Below are 19,555 nucleotides of genomic sequence, written 5' to 3' on the forward strand. Positions count from 1 at the left end.
CAATTTAATTTCTTCTAGCATTTTCTATGATGCAGGTTCTGCCAATTCTACTCATGCACAAAGACGAGGGTCCGCCACCTCTATTCATGCACAACGCACAAAGTTAAACTACCGGTAATAGTGCAAACTAGCGTCTCCCTCGACATATATATTCCACGTGTCTCACTCCCACATTCCATGCTCGAGCGCCCCTGGAGGCCGTCAGAAAAATACACAAATTGGCTGCATCATTGCACACGCCACAGGACCCAAAATGAGGGGAAAAAGTAGCGGCTTGTAGTCCGGAAATTACGGTAATCAGATCCAATTTCGTTTTGTTTCGTATGAGAGACCAGCACAGTTGATCCAAAGAGGAAATACAAAAAAGCAGACAGACTAGACTGACGAAGATAGCTGCAGCAGCAGGTAGGAAACACGTCCACCCCCGTCGAAGGCAGGAAGAAGTAGTTAGGTTAGGTTAGGTTAGGTTAGGTTAGGTTAGGGTCCTCCCTCCACCAGTCTGCCAATTATGAGATAAGTTATTCGTCTTCTTCCAGGGTTTTAATCCTTTATTTCAGAACTTGTGCAACACAACACACCTACTGTCCGCCGCAGTTGACGCCAACAACAACATTAAAAGAGAAAGTAAAATCTCCACCGCACCTATCTCACTGTCATGCCACCAACACGGTGAGTTCAGGTACAGCACGGAAAACACATCTGCCACATTAGAACCTGATTCGTTACATTATTACAGGTATTATTATTATTATTATTATCATATGATTATTCCGATTTTTATTTATAATTTATTTGTTTTGCTATGTGTAATTGCCATTTGTAATGGTACCAGCAGTATTTATTCAGGATTTGGTATAGGTTTTCAGGCTGTGGAACGAATGAATGGAATTATAATGTATTCTTGTGGGAAAATCATGACATACGACCATTTCGACATGCAAACAAGGTCTTGGAACGAATTCGTATGGAGCGATACCACTGTACTGTATGTCTTGCTCTTGCTCTACAAGTATGTTTACTTAGAGTATTCTACAAGGACATGTACTTAATTATACTCAGCTATGGTTACTTGTACTTGTACGAGCACCTGTACTTGCACTACAAGTACCTGTACTTGCTTGCACTTGTAGTACAAGTACGTGCACTTGCCTGTACTTGTACTCAAAGTACGTGTACATGCGTGTATATGTACTGCAAGTATCTGTACTTGCCTGTACTCGTACTACAAGTACCTGTACTAGCCTGTACTACCACTAGAAGTACATGTTCTTCCTTGTACTTGTACTACAAGTATGTGTACATATGTTTTTATCTGTACTACAAGTACGTGTAGATTTGTATATATGTACTTCAAGCAACTTTACTTGCCTGTACTTGTAATACAAGTACGTGTACTTGCGTGTACTTGTACTGAACACAGCAAAGCTACACACGCAATTTCCCCAGACATCGCATTTTCTATTATATGATGCATCATTGGCATGATAATGAAGTTTGATTCTCCATTGGTAAGCACTTATCTGGCAACCCAAAAGGGAAGGAAGGATATGTGGTGCACTTCAAGAGTTCGATCCTGGTTGCAGTACCATTTTTGGCCACCAGTCTTACATATTGCTCCTTTAATGCCTACAGGAGATAGACCTTCCAGCCTATAATTGACTGTATAGACATTGCATGGTTCTTTCAAAATTAAATGTCATTTTCAATTTCTTTTCAGGTTTTCAACTAAATCATGGCTCTCCCAGACATGCCAAGTCTGTGGCAGGAACATGATCTTTGGTGTAAAGTGTAAACACTGCAAGTAAGACACTCAATATTCAATATTCATGTGTATGATGATTGTGTCACGTTTTGTCATTTTTATACCTACAGATTAAAGTGCCACAACAAATGTACCAAAGAAGCTCCTTCTTGTCGGATTTCATTTCTTACATGTAAGCAATATTCATCATCTGGGAATACATTAATATTGTTAACTCAAACTTCCGTTTTGTCTAAACATGTTCCTTTGTACCACTTAATTTTAGAACCGTCTTGGTGTCAAGATAACATTTTGAAAGCCTTGGTCTTGTTTTAGACTGTCCGGCGATTATCCTTGCATTACTACCCAACTCTTAATATGGGATCAATAAAGCCATCAATGCTTTATCTACACTGCATCCTTGCTGGCATTTTTGTATTAGCTCCGCGTGCCAAGTGTCTGTCGTTTTACTACTTGGGAGCATTTAAGTGTTGTTACATTTGCTCATTAGTCTTTGCCCGGGCATTGCCTTGAGATACTGAGTAATGGCATGATGGCATGATTACTGTTCATAAAGGGAAATTTTGCCCTCCGTTGGAGTCAATGCGAGTTTTCATTTGTGCAATGCAAGCTGTGTGGTTTTTTAAAATTTCTTTTAAAAAGATTTTTTCTTCATTGTACTTTATATTTGCCAAGATTGGTATTGATAAAAAAATTCTGCTGTGTATTCTTGGAAAAACTGTTTTGATTTGCAGTGCCAAAGATACGAAGAGCGGAATCTGTGCCTTCTGATATCAACAATCGAATTGATCACAGAGCGAAGATCCCATTGCAGTTTCGTACGTTACCAAAGGCAGTCACCAAAAGGGTATGTGGAACTTCTATCTACACTTGAAGATTCCTTTGTCTATCTAGCTACATCAGAGTTTTTCAAAACTTTCCCACATACAGAAAAAGTGAAGTATGCAAGGGCCACATTTATAGGTTTTCATATTTTGATGAGGATAGCATGCAAACAATGACAGAGGGGGGAAAAATAAGTAAGTGAACCCTCTGTGTCAGGAGACTTAAAAAGCAATTGAAACCAATTTTTACCAAACAATTTAAGTCATTTGTGTGCCCAATCACTTATGAGTGGTTTAAAGCTGCCCTGCGCACTATAAAACACACACCTGGTAATATTTGTCCTAATGAGAAGCATTGTCTGATGTGCATCATCGCTCAGTCAAAAGGGCTGTCTGAAGACCTGCGATCGAGGATTGTTGTTTTGTATAAAGCTGGGAAAGGAAACAAAACCATCTCTAAAAGTCTGGATTTTCATCAATCAACAGTCAGAGAAGTTGTCTACAAATGGAGAGAGTTTGGCACTGTTGCTTTTCTCCCAAGGAGTGGCCGTCCACCAAACATGACTCCAAGAGTTCAGCGCAGAATACTCAGAGAGGTAAAAATTAGAATTATTTGGGAGTAACAAACAACATCATGTGTGGAGGAAAAATGGAACAGCTCACCAACATCAACACTTCATCCCCACCGAGAAGCATGGAGGTGGAGGGAGTATCATGATTTGGGGTTGTTTTGCTACCTCAGGGCCTGGACAACTTGCAATCATTAATGGAAGAATATATTCGAAAGTTCATCAGGCTGTTTTGCTGGAAAACCTGAGGCGGTCTGTCAGACAGTTAAAGCTAAAAAGAGGATGGGTGCTGCAACAAGACAATGATCCAAAACACTGAAGTAAATCAACTTCAGAATGGTTTCAGAGGAACAAAATACATGTTCTGGAGTGGCCAAGTCAATGTCCAGACTTGAACCCTATTGAGATGCTGTGGCATGACCTAAAGACAGCGATTCATGCCAGACATCCCAGGAATCTGACTGAACTAATGCAGTTTTGTCTCTAAGAATGGGCCAAGATTAGTCCTGATCGATGTGCCAGACTGATCTGTAGCTTCAGGAAGCATCTGGTTGAAGTTATTGCTGCAAAGGGGGGGGCACAAAATATTAAAATTTGATGGTTCACTTACTGTATTGGCCCGAATATAAGACAACCCTGACGATAAGACGACCCCGTCTTTTTCAAGATTCAAGTTTGAAAAAATACTTTTTGAACACCAAATTAATTTTTATACAGAAAATAATTACAGTACATCCGAAACAAATGATTATAACAATATATTTGAGAGAAAAAGCATGTTATTTTGCCTTATTCAAATCTCAATATCTGAACATACAAATATGTATACTAAAGTGCAATCACATTTGTAAATGAATGACTTCTGGTTTTTGAAATGTAAATAAACCAATCTATTGTGATAAAACAACAAAATTGCAATAACTGCATTAACCATCAAAGTGAAGTCTAACTCTAACTGTAGTCTTGAAACAAATATGAATAAGGAAAAACATTGCAATAAAATGATGCAAACTGGTTAAATGTGAGAGTAGCTGAGATCTGTCATGACAGAGCATCGCTTCAATGCTATCTGGCGCCATCTAGCGTCTTAAATGGGTATAACGTCTAGACCGCGAATATAAGACGACCCCCACTTTTTCAGTCTTATTTACATGCAAAAAACACCGTCTTATATTCGGGCCAATACGGTACTTATTTTTCCCCCATCTGTCATGATTTGCATAATCTCCTCATTAAAATATGAAAACCTATAAATGTTTGGGTTTTAGATAAAGCAGACACTGTTTTTTCATCTGTGTGATTTTGACAAAGATTCAATCACATTTGATGGTGATTTTACGCAGAAATGTAGAAATTCCAAAGGTTCAGATACTTTTTCATACCACTGTAATAGTTATAGAGTCAATTGCTTTGGGATACTGGTATTTATTTTCATGATTTTAGTTGGGACTTTTCATAAGAACACTAACTAAAATTGCTACTCCTTTGTTATTCAAGGATGGATCAAAATGAAATTTGCTAGGTATAATCTTGGGTCGTATAGTATGCATTGATCTTTTGAGGCCAAATTTTATTTTATTATATTTTTTATTTTTTATTTCAGGGCTGATCAGGAAACGTTACCTTGAATGTATTCTGTTGTTTTTGTTTTTTTGGGCAGCACTGATCCACATGTATATCCTTCACACAGGAGCCTCGTGTCCAGCTTGACTCAAGCAGTAACCCATCATCAGCCGCCTCCTCCACACCTTCCTCTCCTGCACGTTCCCAGCAGAGCAACCCACCCAGTGTCAGCGCCACGCCCCCACTCAACACACCTCCACAGGGTTTCCAAGATCATAACTTTCGCTTCCCAGGTAAGGCAGGGATGCTCAGCTTGGCCGTATGTGGCCTGCGGATCTGTATTTATTTGGAAGGGACAGGGCATGTTAATAATAAAATTAATAATGATAATGATAATAATGCATTTTATTTCAAAGCGCCTTTCTGAACACCTAAGGGCACTGTACAAGAACTACAAATAAAAGTTGACATACAGTATATAGAGACTTATCAAAAGCAAAATCAGGTAACAGAAAATTAAAAACAGAAGTTTCGAACACCGTTTTTGTTAGACCTGTATTATTGACTGACTGTTTTGGTGCAAGGCATAATGAGGAAGTACTTGACAATTCTAGGGAAATAAAGCGGTTTTCTGAAGTCATTTCTGTTTCCCCCATTCAACAGATGTTCCTGAGTGCAAGAATACTGATAGTCAACAGTCGGACAGCTCCAATGCATCTGGGTAAAATGCTACAGCCAAATTGATGTTTTATAAACTGACTGCGTCAGTTAATGACTATCCCTAACTATTTTCTTAGAGTATCACAGGCAGCCATTACTGAGACGCCGGTGAAAGCAGCTGAGCAAGACCAGGTGTGCCCATGCAGAAATTTGACACTTACACACAAAAGTTACACAAGCAAAGATATTTTTCATTGGTGCGCCTTCTCACATATGAAACCATTGACAAACAGGAGTAAGATAGATAGATTAGATGGATAGATTTATTTATTTATTACCAGACTCAAGGTCCAAGTTACAACCATACAACACAAGGAAAAGATTTAAAGAAATAAAAACAATATAACAAAAGAAATAAACTACAGTGACACAACACTAGGTTTCCTGCGCCCCTTTCACGGATACCTGAACTCCGGTTAAATCACAGGATTTAGGGTAGCCCTTATACAGTATATAAAAGCAATTTCCAGGGTCAACTAACACGGAGATGACACATACATTTACTAGGTCGTGTCCTCGTATAATGTCCAGGACTTACCTGGGACATAGCATGTCTGAACTCAGGCGTTTAATTCCCGGCTCACAGCACTGACTGATGACGTAAATATCATGGCGGGTCACTCGTCATTTCCTCTTTTCTTCGCAGTAAGACAATAAGCGATTAACACACCACGCAATTATCAACATGGCAAACTGGAAAAAGAAAATTTAAACTGGAAACATAACGAAATTAAATTGCTACTGGATTGTACAGCCAAGGAAGAAACAGTCCATCATCCATCTTTGGAAATGTATGGTTTAATTTGTTCCTTATGCCGACCAAAAATGAAGTCATGTCCGCGTAATAAAATAGCGCTAGCCGCCCTCCCCGCACAGAGAGTGTCGAGTCGTCAACACAGGACAAGTCTGAAAGTGTCTAACCCATGTTATTCCCGGGACATCTCTCCATGTGTGAAAGCTATGACACGGGTAAATCGTCACCTTACACGGAATTTTACCGGGATATACAGTAAGTCAGAAAGGGGCGCTAGTGACCCACTTTTAAAAGGCACCTATACTAGTGTTTCCAGAACAGTGACAAGCGGCGTGTAGAACTGTGCAAAATTTTAGTCTGGCCTAAGACAAGCACATTTTTAGAACTCTTCATTCGATTAATAAAATTAAACATCAGCACCCTTTTAACAGACTGGAGAATATTCCCCAAGCAGGTACAAACATTTCAGAAGCACTGCACCATCTGCGCCTTTTCAACAAGATTGTCAGAGAGTCACAGTATGCCACTTGCGGTCTCTGAAAGCTTGTCTTATTATAATTTGACCACAGATGCACAGTGTAGAAGGCTGTGCAATCGGACTTGAACAAGGCGAACTTGACCTCATGAGAGCACTGCCCAAATTTCTGGGAGAGAACATGGGCTTGGACATATAATGAGCAACACTGTCAAAATATGTCCTCATTGTCAGTCAGCATGTCCATGATCATATGATTGAGGTATTTTACATAACAGCAGGACTGTAAAACTTGCCTGAGAACTTAAAATCAGGGAAAACCAAACATTTGTCCTCTTTGGTTCTTAGAATCATAATGACACTCTTTGAATCATTGCATTTTATATCTTGTAACTCCCCATACCTGGAACAGTAACAAAGAAAATAAATTGGTTTTAGAGTGGTAGAAGAAGACAAATATTCACCAGACATTGAAATGTATTTTGCTCTTTAACAATGAGAAGGCAGAGGCGGATCATCCGGCCAGTGATGTCCAAGACAAGTCCTTCTCCAATGAGGACTTTGATGAAGACGGGCTGGAAGATTTGCCCTCTTCCATCTGTCGTCGTAGGACTGGTGGCCGCTGGAGGGGGGGCATCGACCGGAAGGCCAGTCAGACCAGCATCTACCTGCAGGAATGGGATATCCCCTATGAGGAGCTGCAGCTTGGAGAGCTTATAGGAAAGGTGATGGCACCCATGCTTGTATTTTAATTGCGAAAAGATTAAACAATTTAGCTCGACGCAAGACAGAGCAGACATTTACTCCGTTCCATTTACTTGATGGGGTACTGTTGACCTAAACTCGGGACGTCGTGAGTCGGTGGGGAGAATATTTCGAAGCCATCCTGAATTCCAACGATACGCTTTCCTTTGAGGAAGCAGAGTCTGGGGACTCCGAACTGGGCTGTCCTATCTCTGTGGTCGAAGTCACTGATGTGGTTGGAGAGCTCAGCTGGCAAGGGCCCAGAGGTCCGTGAGATCCGCCCGGAGTTCCTAAAGGCTCTGGATGTTGTTGGGCTGTCATGGCAGATACGCCTCTACAACATCGCGTGGACATAGGGGACAGTGCCTCTGGATTGGCAGAACAGGGTGGTGGTCTCCCTTTATAAGATGGGTGTGTTCCAATTATTGAGGGATCACACTCCTCAGCCTCCCCAGTAAAGTCTATTCAGGGGTGCTGGAGAGGAAAGTCCGTCAGGAAGTTGAATCTCGGATTTATGAGGAGCAGTGTGGTTTTCGTCCCGGGCATGGGAGTTCGCTCAACCAGTCTACATGTCTTTTGTGGATTTGGAAAAGGTGTTCGACCATGTGCCTCAGGGAGTCCTGTGAGGGGTGCTCAGGGAGTACGGGGTACCGAGCCCCTTGGTAAGGGATGTTCGGTCCCTGTACGACCGGTGTCAGAGTTTGGTCCGCATTGCAGGCAGTAAGTCAAATTTGTACCCAGTGAGGGTTAGACTCCGCCAAGGCTGCCCTTTGTCATTCTGTTCATAATTTTTATGGACAGAATTTCTACACGCAGCCAAAGCGTTGTGGGTGTCAGGTTTGGTGGCCTCAGCATTGCACCTCTGCTTTTTGCAGATAATGTGGTGCTGTTGGCTTCATCAAGCCGTGTCCTACAACTCTCACTGGAGCGGATCGCAGCCGAGTGTGAAGCGGTCGGGATGAATATAAGTACTTCCAAATCCGAGACCATGGTCCTCAGCCGGAAAAGGGTTGTGTGTCCTCTGGGATGAGATTCTGCCCCAAGTGAAGGAGTTCAACTACCTAGGGGTCTTGTTCACGAGTGAGGGTAAGATGGAGCGGTAGATTGACGGATCGGCGCAGCATCTGCAGTGATGCGGACTCTGCACCGGTCCGTAGTAGTGAAGAAGGAGCTGAAGCTCTCGATTTACCAGGCAATCTACGTTCCTACTCTCACCTCTTGTCACGAGCTGTGGGTCGAAAGAACAAGATCCTGGATACAGGCAGCCGAAATGAGTTTCCTCCGCAAGGTGTCCGGGCTCTCCCTTAGAGATAGGGTGAGGAGCTCTGTCATCCGGGAGAGTCGCTACTATCTTGCGTTGAAAGGAACCAGTTGAGGTGGCTCGGGCATCTGTTTCGGATGCCTCCTGGACGCTTCCCAGGAGAGGTGTTCCGGGCATGTGCAACCGGTGAGAGGCCCTGGGGATGAACCAGGACATGCTGGAGAGACCATGTCTCTCGGCTGGTCTGGGCACGCCTTGGGATCCCACCGGAGGAGCTGGTTGAAGTGGCTGGGGACAGGGACGTCTGGGCTTCCCTGCTAAAGCTGCTGCCCCATGGATGGATGGATGGATGGATGGATGGATGGATGGATGGATGGATGGATGGATGGCTGGCTGGCTGGCTGACTGGATGGATGGATACTTTATACTTTTTATTTGAGTAGATTTATGAAGACGAAAAAACCCCTACTCTTACTCCGCTTCTTTGGATTTCCTAGAATATTATTAGAATGAATATTATGGCTAAAATGTTTTATTTAATTGAATTAATTTTTCGTCTCTCCAGGGTCGTTGGGGGAAAGTGTTCAGGGGTCGCTGGCACGGAGAGGTTGCCATTCGCCTTGTAGAGATCGACGGCAATAATCAGGAGCATCTGAAGCTTTTTAAGAAGGAGGTGATGAACTACAGGCAAACTAGACATGAAAATGTCATTCTGTTTATGGGCGCCTGCATGGCTCCACCGCACCTTGCTATTGTCACCAGGTAGAAGTCACTAATGCTTCATTTCGACTTACTCCAATACACATACACAAATATGTTTGCTTTGCAGTTTCTGTAAAGGGGTGCCTTTATACTCTTTTGTAAGAGAAACCGGTCATTTGTTGGATATGAATAACACCAGACAGATTGCACAGGAAATTGTAAAGGTAAGAAACAGAAATGCAGGGAGTCCTTGGGTTACGACGTCCTCGACCTATGATGTTTTGACTTGACTTGCTTTGACTTTAGTCCCCAGCGCCAGGGGTTAATTTGTGCTGGATCCTGCCGGAACAAGATCCAGCACCTCTTGATTTTGGCCTTCCTGTGTTCTGGGACTTATTTGGGGAGATCCGGCATCTCTTGTGTATAGAAGATAATAATAATAATATAAAAACGTTTTTAAAAAATGTATAAAATAAAATAATAATATGCATGAATTCATTTACAGGACAAATCCCAAGAATTGCATGTTGTTTATGAAAATTTAACGTCATTTGAAAGAATCGGAAAATTGTTGATACACTGAAAAGCTGGACCAACAACTCACGCAACTCATAAAAAAAAAAACTTTGGAAATTTGCGGCATCTGGGGAGCAAGCAGCCAGGATCAAATGGTATTTCAACATGTCTTTTTTCAAAAAGAAGGAAGATGGTTCAAAACGAGTCAGAAAAGCAACAACCGGCGATGAGGGCAGCTGCAGCGATCATGATAACGGGCAGGACCGAGTGCAGCAGGAGGCTAGCGCCGCAGCAGCTGGTCAGGTTTAGCGCCACCCAGAGTGGGGGCCAGCTACAGCGCCAGCAGTCAGCCAGGTGGACCACCAACAGCCGGAGAAACAGCCTTATGGGAAATTCGGGTTTGGGCTGCACAATTTGTTAGGTGGTGGGAACTTTGGGGCCAGAGAAGAGGGGGAAATGATACTTGCAAAAGAATGGGTTTGTGTTATTTATCGTAATCTCTGATTTTTATAACTTATTTTATAACTTAGACCTGTTGAGAAACTAATTGCTGACTGTGTACTGTAAGTCCCACCTGTGGTTATGTGGGCAATTTTCTCTGCTGTGCAGAGTATAGCCTAAATAATTGTAAATTGTTGTCATAACATTTATATTATGGATGTTATCTGAAACTGAGGCTTGTAAGTCCCACGGCACGGCATGGCAAGTGGGTATTTGGATGTTGTTTTCAGCACAATTTTCTGCGTAGGTTCCGGGACCTGTGCCCATCTCGTCATCCGTGCGCTGCCATATGTACTTGTGCGCCAGGAGGATCTTTGGCTTTTTTTGCCCTTTTTTCCCAGAAAGGTATGGCTTCATCTGAAAGAAAAGCAACTGCCATAGAAACGAAGCTTAACATCATAAAAAGAACGGAGAAACAAACACTTGCGAAAACACCTTGCTCGTGGCCAAAAGCAATTTGTGTTGTGTGTCCCGATCCGATCACGTGATCGGAAATCGGGCCGATCGTGCTATATTTCAGAGGATCAGATGAAAAGGATCGGGATTTTAATGTAAAAACATGTTTAGTTTAGGTTTAACGATGATTGACCCATTTGTGCCTTTGATCGTAGAGCTACCAAGCTTTCCTGGCAAGATCAAAGCTATAAACCTGTCAATCATCGTAAACTTAAAGTACCAAACGCAAGCTGCACTGGACAGTTTGGCCGCACTGTTTAGCAAGAGGGAGGGTGAGCGGCTGTGGCACTGTACGAGCACGAAGCAGAAAACATAAATATATTTTAAAAATTAAAAACCCGATCCTTTTCACCCGATTCCAATTCTCTGAACAATGGTGCGATCGGCCTGATTTCCGCTCCTGTGATCGGATCAGGACATCCCAAGTAATGTACTTTATTTTTTTTGTACAAAGTATTTTGGCGAAAATTTTGCGTTTAAAGGTGAAATCCGACTTTCGCGAAATTTCGTGTTTCGTCGCCAGCATAGGAACGGAACTCAAGGACTCCCTGTACAGAATTTTTTTTTTTTCTGACCATTTCAGAAGTCTAGAAGAGTCTAAACTATATAATTAATTACTATTTATACCTTCATCTCTCCAAAGGGAATGGGCTATCTGCATGCCAAAAGCATCGTTCACAAAGATCTGAAGTCTAAGAATGTTTTCTATGACTCCAACCGAGTCGTTATAACAGATTTTGGTCTATTTGGGATGTCTGGTGTGGTACAAGAAGGCAGGTAAGAATAAAATGGATGATACTCATGTTCCTGTATTATTGTCTATATTTAATATTTGTCTGTCTGAATAGAAGAACAAGTGTGTTGAAGATACCCCAAGGATGGATCAACTACTTGTCACCAGAGATTGTTCGCGTGATGAGCCCAGAGGTTGCTGAGGACCAGCTGCCTTTCTCAAAAGCGGCCGATGTTTATGCTTTTGGGTATTGTTGTTAGTTTGATACTCATTTTACATAAAAAGTAAAAGTTCGCTTCATAAAAAAAAAAAAAATATATATATATATATATATATATTTAAAATTATAATTACTCGTCAGTTAGTTAATGGTTTAACATAAAGGGCTTTTCACATACTGCTGTGAAACCATTTGGATTTTGATATCCATGAAAAAATGTCATTTTTGTGTGAAGGATGGTCAAAGCCAGTTCCCACTTGTGCACATTGACATTGTTTCCTGGCCAACACACTTCACCTAACTTGCTTTTGTGAAAGTAGTGTGAGAACGAGTGGTTCATGGTGGTCAGCAGGGCCAGTGGCACAAATTTTCTGCCTCGCTTCTGTCAGTCTGCCCCAGGGCTGCTGTAGATACAATAGTAGTGTATCACCATTTGGTGTGGAGTGAACGGTTAATGCAATTTGAAGTGTCTTTGAGTGTCCTGAGAATGCGCTGTGTAAATCCAATGCATCATTACTATGATTTATAGACTTCACTATCAATTAACGGGACACGTGGCTCGGGGCCGATCTGTAGGGGCCTACAGTATTTTCAAAAACTTCAAATTCAAATATTTTCAAAACCAAAGCTGCTAGTGACCTAAAACCAAAACGTGCACCTCCCTTAGGCATATATGAGTCTCCATGAGCAGCGACATAAAAAAATTCAAAGTCGTTCCCTAATCAAATCCGGATGAATTATTTTTCATACATGTATAACAAAATTTAAAATGGCTATAAAATTCTCACATTTTACGCTAGATGCATAAAAATCACCAAATGCAGAGTTAATAACCTATATCTTTAGGATCAATAACAATATTTAACATGTCATATAAGTTTTTGCCCAAAATAGCAACTGTTTTTTATTGAGTGCAAGTTTTCAACAGCTACAAAATCACTCAAGTTTCACATTAGAAACTTAATACATAAGGAAAGCATGCAGAATCATCTTAATTTTATTCAACAAAAGCAAAATTTGCATTTTTCTGGCGGAAAACACTCAGGTGACTTGAAGTTCCGCTCTGAGACCCCCAATTTGGACAACTTTCAAAATTGTCCGATAATTATGTGTGATACATCATTGGAAAGCTTAAACATTTTGAACAGGAGGGCATTTTAAAAAATTAAAAAAAATAAAATAAAATAAAAAAAAAAGAGAAACCCTCTCTGTAGGTGAGAGCATGAAAGAGCAGAATTAAAGACACCATGACTTTAACGAGATATTATCGCGTACATACCTTGTTTCGATCCAAAAACTCCATGTGTTTTAATGAGTGTCAAGACACAGCTGTGAATGGCCAGCTCAATTTTTGGGGGATTTTATGGGTGAAACATGGTCATATAACAGGGGTCACGATGCAGAAATCACAGACATCAAGGAGTGGTTGAGATGTTCTTTTTCATATATTTACCATTTTAAAAGTTTTATTTTCAATTTTTCTTTGTTTGGATCCATTATTTATCATCTAACATATCATGGAAAATGCGACAGTAACAAAAAAATACAAATAAGCGTTAGTTATGAGGTAGATATCTGTGACATTTTTACAGACACCATTTTTTTTCATTGTGAAGTAATTTGTTTAAAAGTTTAAAAATTGCAAGTGAATAAAATTTTTAAATCGTGGTTTTTTTTTTTTAAACGAAATATTAGACATCAATTAATGATTCTAAGCTAAAAATGACAGACATTTTGAATAATAAATATAATTAATTGCCTTCGTTTTATGGCTGGGTTGAAACAAAAGTGGTTGCGTGACATCTGTAAACGGGGGTTTCCAGGGTAAAACAGACAAATTAAAAATAGTTTGGGGGCCTAATGCGCCATGAATCTGCTATGGCAGCATATAGACATATTGTTCTATCAAACACAACAGTTCTTTTGGCTGAAAATACAGCAGTTTCTTTTAAAAAGGTGTGCAAGAGCAGAAACTGCTTTTTCAGTCTTTCAGTCTGTGTTTTCCACCATATACAATGACAACTTATTTAGGTTGAATTCCAATGTTACTATTGCCTCAGCACGGAGGCACGTCTGGCCCTCGTGTTTTTTTTTTTTTAGATTGAAATGTTACATAAAATAAAGCACGTTTACTTTACTTACCACCAGTAGATCTTAATTGAGACGGGTCATTTTCTTTTGGCCCTTTTCGAGCAGCTAACTAAAGAGATAGCTCCCCAGATGCATCTCTCATCGCGGCACGCACTTGTTGAGAGACCACAGAGTGAAAAAATTGAAAACAAAACTATTGCCGTATATCAGTGCATGTTTCACGGAGGTCTGTTAAATATGTGTATTTAAAAGTGACTTGACCCGATATAAAGAGCATTACTCTGATGTCTTGACTGTGGAAATAAAGAAGCAGCCTTACCGATGCGAGACAGTGTTTCATTCATATTCTCAATGAGCTGAGGAACAGACGTCAGTAGGATAAACCAGACAAGTCACTTTTCATAAAAACTAAATGCATGAATAAATAAATAAATTGCCACTTTACCTCAAGAAGTGAGGTGAAATAAACATCGAATGATGCTAGCTACAGCAACACAACTAATAATTACGCTAGCTAAAATGGATACCTTTGAAGATGGAACATTGTCAGAACTTTTTTGCATTGTCAGCAGGTATCTCAGGGTCTCGGCATTGCTGTATTTCTGCTTCGTGGTCAGAATGGTTCAACTGCATACAACTCTGCCACGAAGCCAGGAGTCTTAATTAAAAAGTATTTTTCAAATCCCCCCAAAATGATTATTGTGGGCCTAAAACAAATATGTCCGATCTGTCGATGTGTAAAATAGTATACTATAGTATATAGTATTGTTTATATTATTGTATAATGTTATTTGATTTGACTTAATTTTGTCTTTTCAGCACAATCTTGTATGAGCTGCATTTCAGAAACTGGCCAATCACCAACCAGCCTGTGGAAGCTAAAATCTGGTTAGTGGGTAGCAATGAGGGCATCAAGAAGGTTCTAGCGGATGGCAGCCTAAGCAAGGAAGTTACAGTAAGTATAATGCACAATTTTCTGCCAGGTATTTATTAATAGACATTTTAATTTGTTGTACATGCATATATTTGAGTCTCTAGGGTTTCAACCCATGAGTGCAAATGAGAAATTCCAAAGAGAAGTAAATTTGAGCTAAAATGCATCTGCAAAAAAGATGTTCTGACTTCATATACATATACAATATGCCTCTACTTACAAAAATAATTGGTTCTGGGAGTAATTTCTTTACTTGAAAATTCTGTAAGTAGAGACACGTTTTCCGTGTATATGCCCTAATCTCTTCCAAACCCCACAAAATTCAAACATAAATCTTAATCTTTTATCATGCATAAAAATGCATCAAAACATGTAACAAATGCATGTTAAAATTAGATTATTGCACAATAAACATAAAATCAGAGTTGTGCATAATGTAAAAAAACAAGAATAGAGTAAAGAATAAAAGATAAGTCATATAAAGCTGTTAGAACATGAAGAGGACGCTGGGATACACACATACACATACAGTAGAGGTCCCTCTTAGCCAATTGGATGCCAGAAATTCTAGGCAATGGCAGAGCAGCTATAAATATGTTACGTTCAGTAAACTCTGGGAGCTGCGAGTACCAGCCATACTGTATTTTGACTTTTGTATCCTGAATTTTCTTTTGTAACAAGAGGCAATATTTTCCCGTTGAGGCGTGGCTTAACCTGAAAATTCTGTATGTAAAGACGTTCGTAAGTAGAGGTACCACTGTAATACTGTCCTTAGCGTCTTGCCAGTAAAATACTGCCATTTAGATTTACTTGACCAGATCTGTACATTAGTTTCACAGTAAGAATACTGATCACAGTTTGAAAATATGATACAGCCAAAACCTGGGAAAAAGTTGTCCACCTCAGTCCTGAAGGTCAAATAAACTTAAAAACTGTTTCGCATATGGGATACAGTTGTAATTGCCATGCCACAGAGGTGGCTAATAACGCCTTAACATATACACCACAATGTTGTTTTTGGCAGCCGTTTTAGTTTTCTTTGTATTTTGGACGATAATACTGACTGGTCTAGTCATATTTTAGTCTTTTCAAAAAAAAAAAAAAAAAAATATATATATATATATGATCTTTATGCAGGCGTCACACAAGGTGTCCATAGCACACAAACCAACAGAAAATTGACATAAGAAAACAGGAACAGAAACTAATGAAGAAAGAACATTAAAAAGGCACAAACTATCTGTGCACGGCAACAGGCTTTTACGCCAATGGCGCCACATGCTTGACCTAAATCTATAAATATTTATAGGGTCCGTTATTTTCATTAAGATACTATTTTCAGACTCATTTATTCGATACATGAACTTTTACATCAGATTTCTTAATAGCACTTTAAAGGTGGGTAATTTGTTTGTCTTTGTCAAGTTTTTGTTGATGAAAACTCATTTTCAAACTAATGTTTAGTTGTAGTCGAAGTTTACTGAAAAGGTTCTCGTCTATAAAATTCTATAATTTTACTCCAAAAATTTATAAATAAGTTTCCAACTATTTAGAATGAACTTGGACGGACGAGCACATATTGTTAGGTCTATAAGGACAATGACAACTTGGTGATAATACACACTCAGCAGAAAAACAGTATACTGTACATACATACATACATACATTTTCTCCCGTTTTTCGGAGATCGGGTCGTGGAGAGAGCAGCATCAGCATGGAAGCCCAGACTTCCCCCTCCCCAGCCACTTCATCCACCTCTTCTTGGGGGATCCCAAGGCTTTCCCAGGCCAGTCGGGAGACATAGTTTCCACAGTTTGTCCTGGGGAGGCCCCGTGGCCTTCTCCCGGTGGGACGTGTCCGGAACACCAGGCAGGCGCCCCAGAGGCATCCTGATCAGATGCCCAAGCCACCTCATCTGACTCCTCTCTATGCGAGAAGCAGCGGCTCTGTAGCCTGGAACTCCAGACTCACAGCTGTTCCAGCTATAGAGTCTGGGACCCAGCTCCTTATTGGCCTCTCGAGCCCGAACAAAATTGTCCGTGCAATCAGATTTGTTTATTTGTGCGACGTGTTCTTAATGAGCAATGTCACTCTTGCACATCGGAAGTTGTCTCTACAACAACACAGATGGCGAACGGGAGAGCTGAGAATATGTTCATACCCGCGTTAAATTCAGTTTTAAATGACCAAAAACACATTGAGTCGCTAAAACCAACAGTCTGTCCGCGCTAGCCATGTTGAATAAACTTCTCCGCTCTCCTCATATGCTTACGTCCTCACGCAAGAGTTTCTTGTCGCTTTACCAACGTCACGGCCGCCCGTCGCTGATTAGTCCACTCCGCTGTCTGTTTGCTGTGGCTTGCTCCGCTCTGGGAATTTGTTCCGCAGAACAGTAGCCAGACCCTATAGCTGGAACAGCAGTGAGTCTGGAGTTCCAGGCTAGCAGCTCTACTTCTAGCCCCTCTCGGATAACCACGCTTCTCATCTTACCTCTAAGGGAGAGCCAATACCTAGTGAGGAAACTCATTTCGGCTGCTTGTATCCGTGATCTTGTTCTCTCGGCACGACCCACAGCTCGTGACCATAGGTGAGGGTAGGAACATAGATCCACTGGTAAACGGAGAGTTTCGCCTTTCCGCTCAGCTCCCTCTTCACCACGACAGACTGATGCAGAGTCCGCATCACTGCAGACGTGGCACCGATCCGCCTATCGATCTCCAGTTCTATTTTTCCGTCACTCGTGAACAAGACCCCGAGATACTTGAACTCCTCCGCTTGGGGAAGGACCTCATCCTTGACCCAGAGAGGGCATTCCACCTTTTCCAGACTGAGGACCATGGTCTCGGATTTGGAGGTGCTGATTCTCATCCCGACCGCTTCACACTTTGCTGCGAACCGTTCCAGTGATAGTTGAAGGTCACAGCTTGATGTAGCCAACAACGTTACCTTATCTGCAAAAAGCTAAAATGGAGTTCGGAGGCCATCGAACCGGACCCCCTCAATGCCTGGGCTGCGCTAAGATATTTTGTCCATAAAAGTTATGACAGAACTGTTGACATAGGACAGCCTTGGCGGAGTCTAACCCTTACTGGAAACTGATCCGACTTACAATTGGCTGCACGGACCAAACTCTGACACCATTCATCAGGGATTCCGATACCCTATACTCCCGGAGCACCCCCCACAGGACTCCCCGGGGTACATGGTCGAACGCCTTCTCCAAGTCCACAAAACACATGTAGACTGGTTGGGCGAACTCCTCTGCTGAGGGTAGAGATGATCCACTGCTCCTTCTGAATCCAAGATTCGACTTTCCAACGGACCCTCCTCTCCAGTACCCCTGAGTAAACCTTCCCAGGGAGGCTGAGGAGTGTCATCCCCCTATAATTAGAACACACCCTCCAGTCCCCCTTTTTAAAAAGAGGGACTACCACCGCAATCTGCCAATCCAAAGGCACTGTCCCCGATGACCACGCAATGTTGCAGAGGCGTGTCAACCAAGACCACCCCACAACATCCAGAGCCTTTAGAAACTATGGTTAGATCTCATCCACCTACGGGGCCTTGCCATGGAGGAGCTTTTTAACCATCTCACTGACTTCAACCCCAGAGATTGGAGGACCCACCTCGGAGTCCCCAGGCTCTGCTTCCTCATGGAAAGGCGTGTCGGTGGAGTTGAGGAGGTCTTCAAAGTATTCAGCCCACTGACTACAACATCCCAGGTCGAGGCCAGCAGCGCCACATCCGCACTGGAAAACATGTTGATGAATGTCTCTGTCATGTACTCGCCATCTGTTTTCCACACTTTGTTATCTCATGAGATGCAACAAAACCTGCAGCAGTAGTGGTGTTTGGCGATGCAGTCAACTTCTTAAATCAATTTTTGCCCTCCTCTAAGTTCTTCAGAAGTAATGCAATGTCACTTTTTCTTTCACTCCCAACTGGGTACTTTATTGCAAATGTAGCATGCCTTCCCTGGAAATGTCTTTGCACGTTACTCTTTTTGTTTTTTGGCAACTTTTCCCCACAGAGAAAACGTTCAGGCAATCCTTCCGCATTGGCCATTAATGCAAATGATTCGGTCCAAGACACGTTGAATCCGCTGTTCTCCTCAGTTATTTTTCTCTTTAAGATCCATGGCACTGTGTGATGACACAGCGCCACTTTGTTTACAATAGCCACCTGCCTGGCATCCCGCCCAGCTAATAGACACGTGTGTCGCAGGCTATGATGCAAATCTTCGTTGACAGAAATTTTATATTTATTCTAGACATTTTTACAGCATTGGAAAATGTTAAAAATGTGTCATTTTTGTCCTCCTACAGACACCATATCAAAACAAAAAATATATTTACCTCCCCCGTCTTTTTCCATTTTAAAACATTTTTGAAAATGCTCCAGAGAGCCACTAGGGCTGCGCTCAAGAGCCGAATGCGGCTCTTAAAACATGGGTTGCCAACCCTTGCACTAGGGTAATGCTAACGGCTTAACTTCTTAAAAATATTACTAAAGTAAAAGTAGTCATCTAGAAATATACTCAAATACAAGTAAAAAGTATTTGTTGAAAGGAATACTCAAGGAATGATTAAAATTGTGAGTGACTACTTACAATGTCTGATACTTTAAAAAAATTGGATGTATTTTTTTTTTCCTTAGCACTTCATCTATATGAACTGTCATTATTATACTGTACTATCACCTTCCATATTAAGACAAAAATAAAATCATTG

The 19,555-nt window shown here is 41.2% G+C and overlaps 1 protein-coding gene across 6 annotated transcripts in view; it reads left to right on the top strand.

Moving 5' to 3' along the window:
• LOC130917465 (kinase suppressor of Ras 1-like) overlaps positions 1-19,555 on the top strand; it is a 76,715-nt gene that overhangs the window by 46,314 nt on the left and 10,846 nt on the right. For 4 of the 6 annotated variants that reach the window (XM_057838907.1, XM_057838908.1, XM_057838906.1 and 1 more), the window contains 12 exons: positions 1,718-1,801; positions 1,873-1,934; positions 2,497-2,609; positions 4,846-5,011; positions 5,382-5,439; positions 5,516-5,570; positions 7,168-7,392; positions 9,238-9,434; positions 9,502-9,598; positions 11,491-11,624; positions 11,696-11,827; positions 14,711-14,846. In XM_057838907.1, the coding sequence (XP_057694890.1) occupies positions 1,718-1,801; positions 1,873-1,934; positions 2,497-2,609; positions 4,846-5,011; positions 5,382-5,439; positions 5,516-5,570; positions 7,168-7,392; positions 9,238-9,434; positions 9,502-9,598; positions 11,491-11,624; positions 11,696-11,827; positions 14,711-14,846 (1,459 nt within the window). The remainder of the gene's footprint in view (positions 1-1,717; positions 1,802-1,872; positions 1,935-2,496; positions 2,610-4,845; positions 5,012-5,381; positions 5,440-5,515; positions 5,571-7,167; positions 7,393-9,237; positions 9,435-9,501; positions 9,599-11,490; positions 11,625-11,695; positions 11,828-14,710; positions 14,847-19,555) is intronic. The other 2 variants (XM_057838905.1, XM_057838904.1) reach the window with 2 other exon arrangements.

This window comes from Corythoichthys intestinalis, chromosome 6 (assembly GCF_030265065.1).
Source record: "Corythoichthys intestinalis isolate RoL2023-P3 chromosome 6, ASM3026506v1, whole genome shotgun sequence".
In the NCBI taxonomy this organism is placed as follows: Eukaryota; Metazoa; Chordata; class Actinopteri; order Syngnathiformes; family Syngnathidae; genus Corythoichthys; species Corythoichthys intestinalis.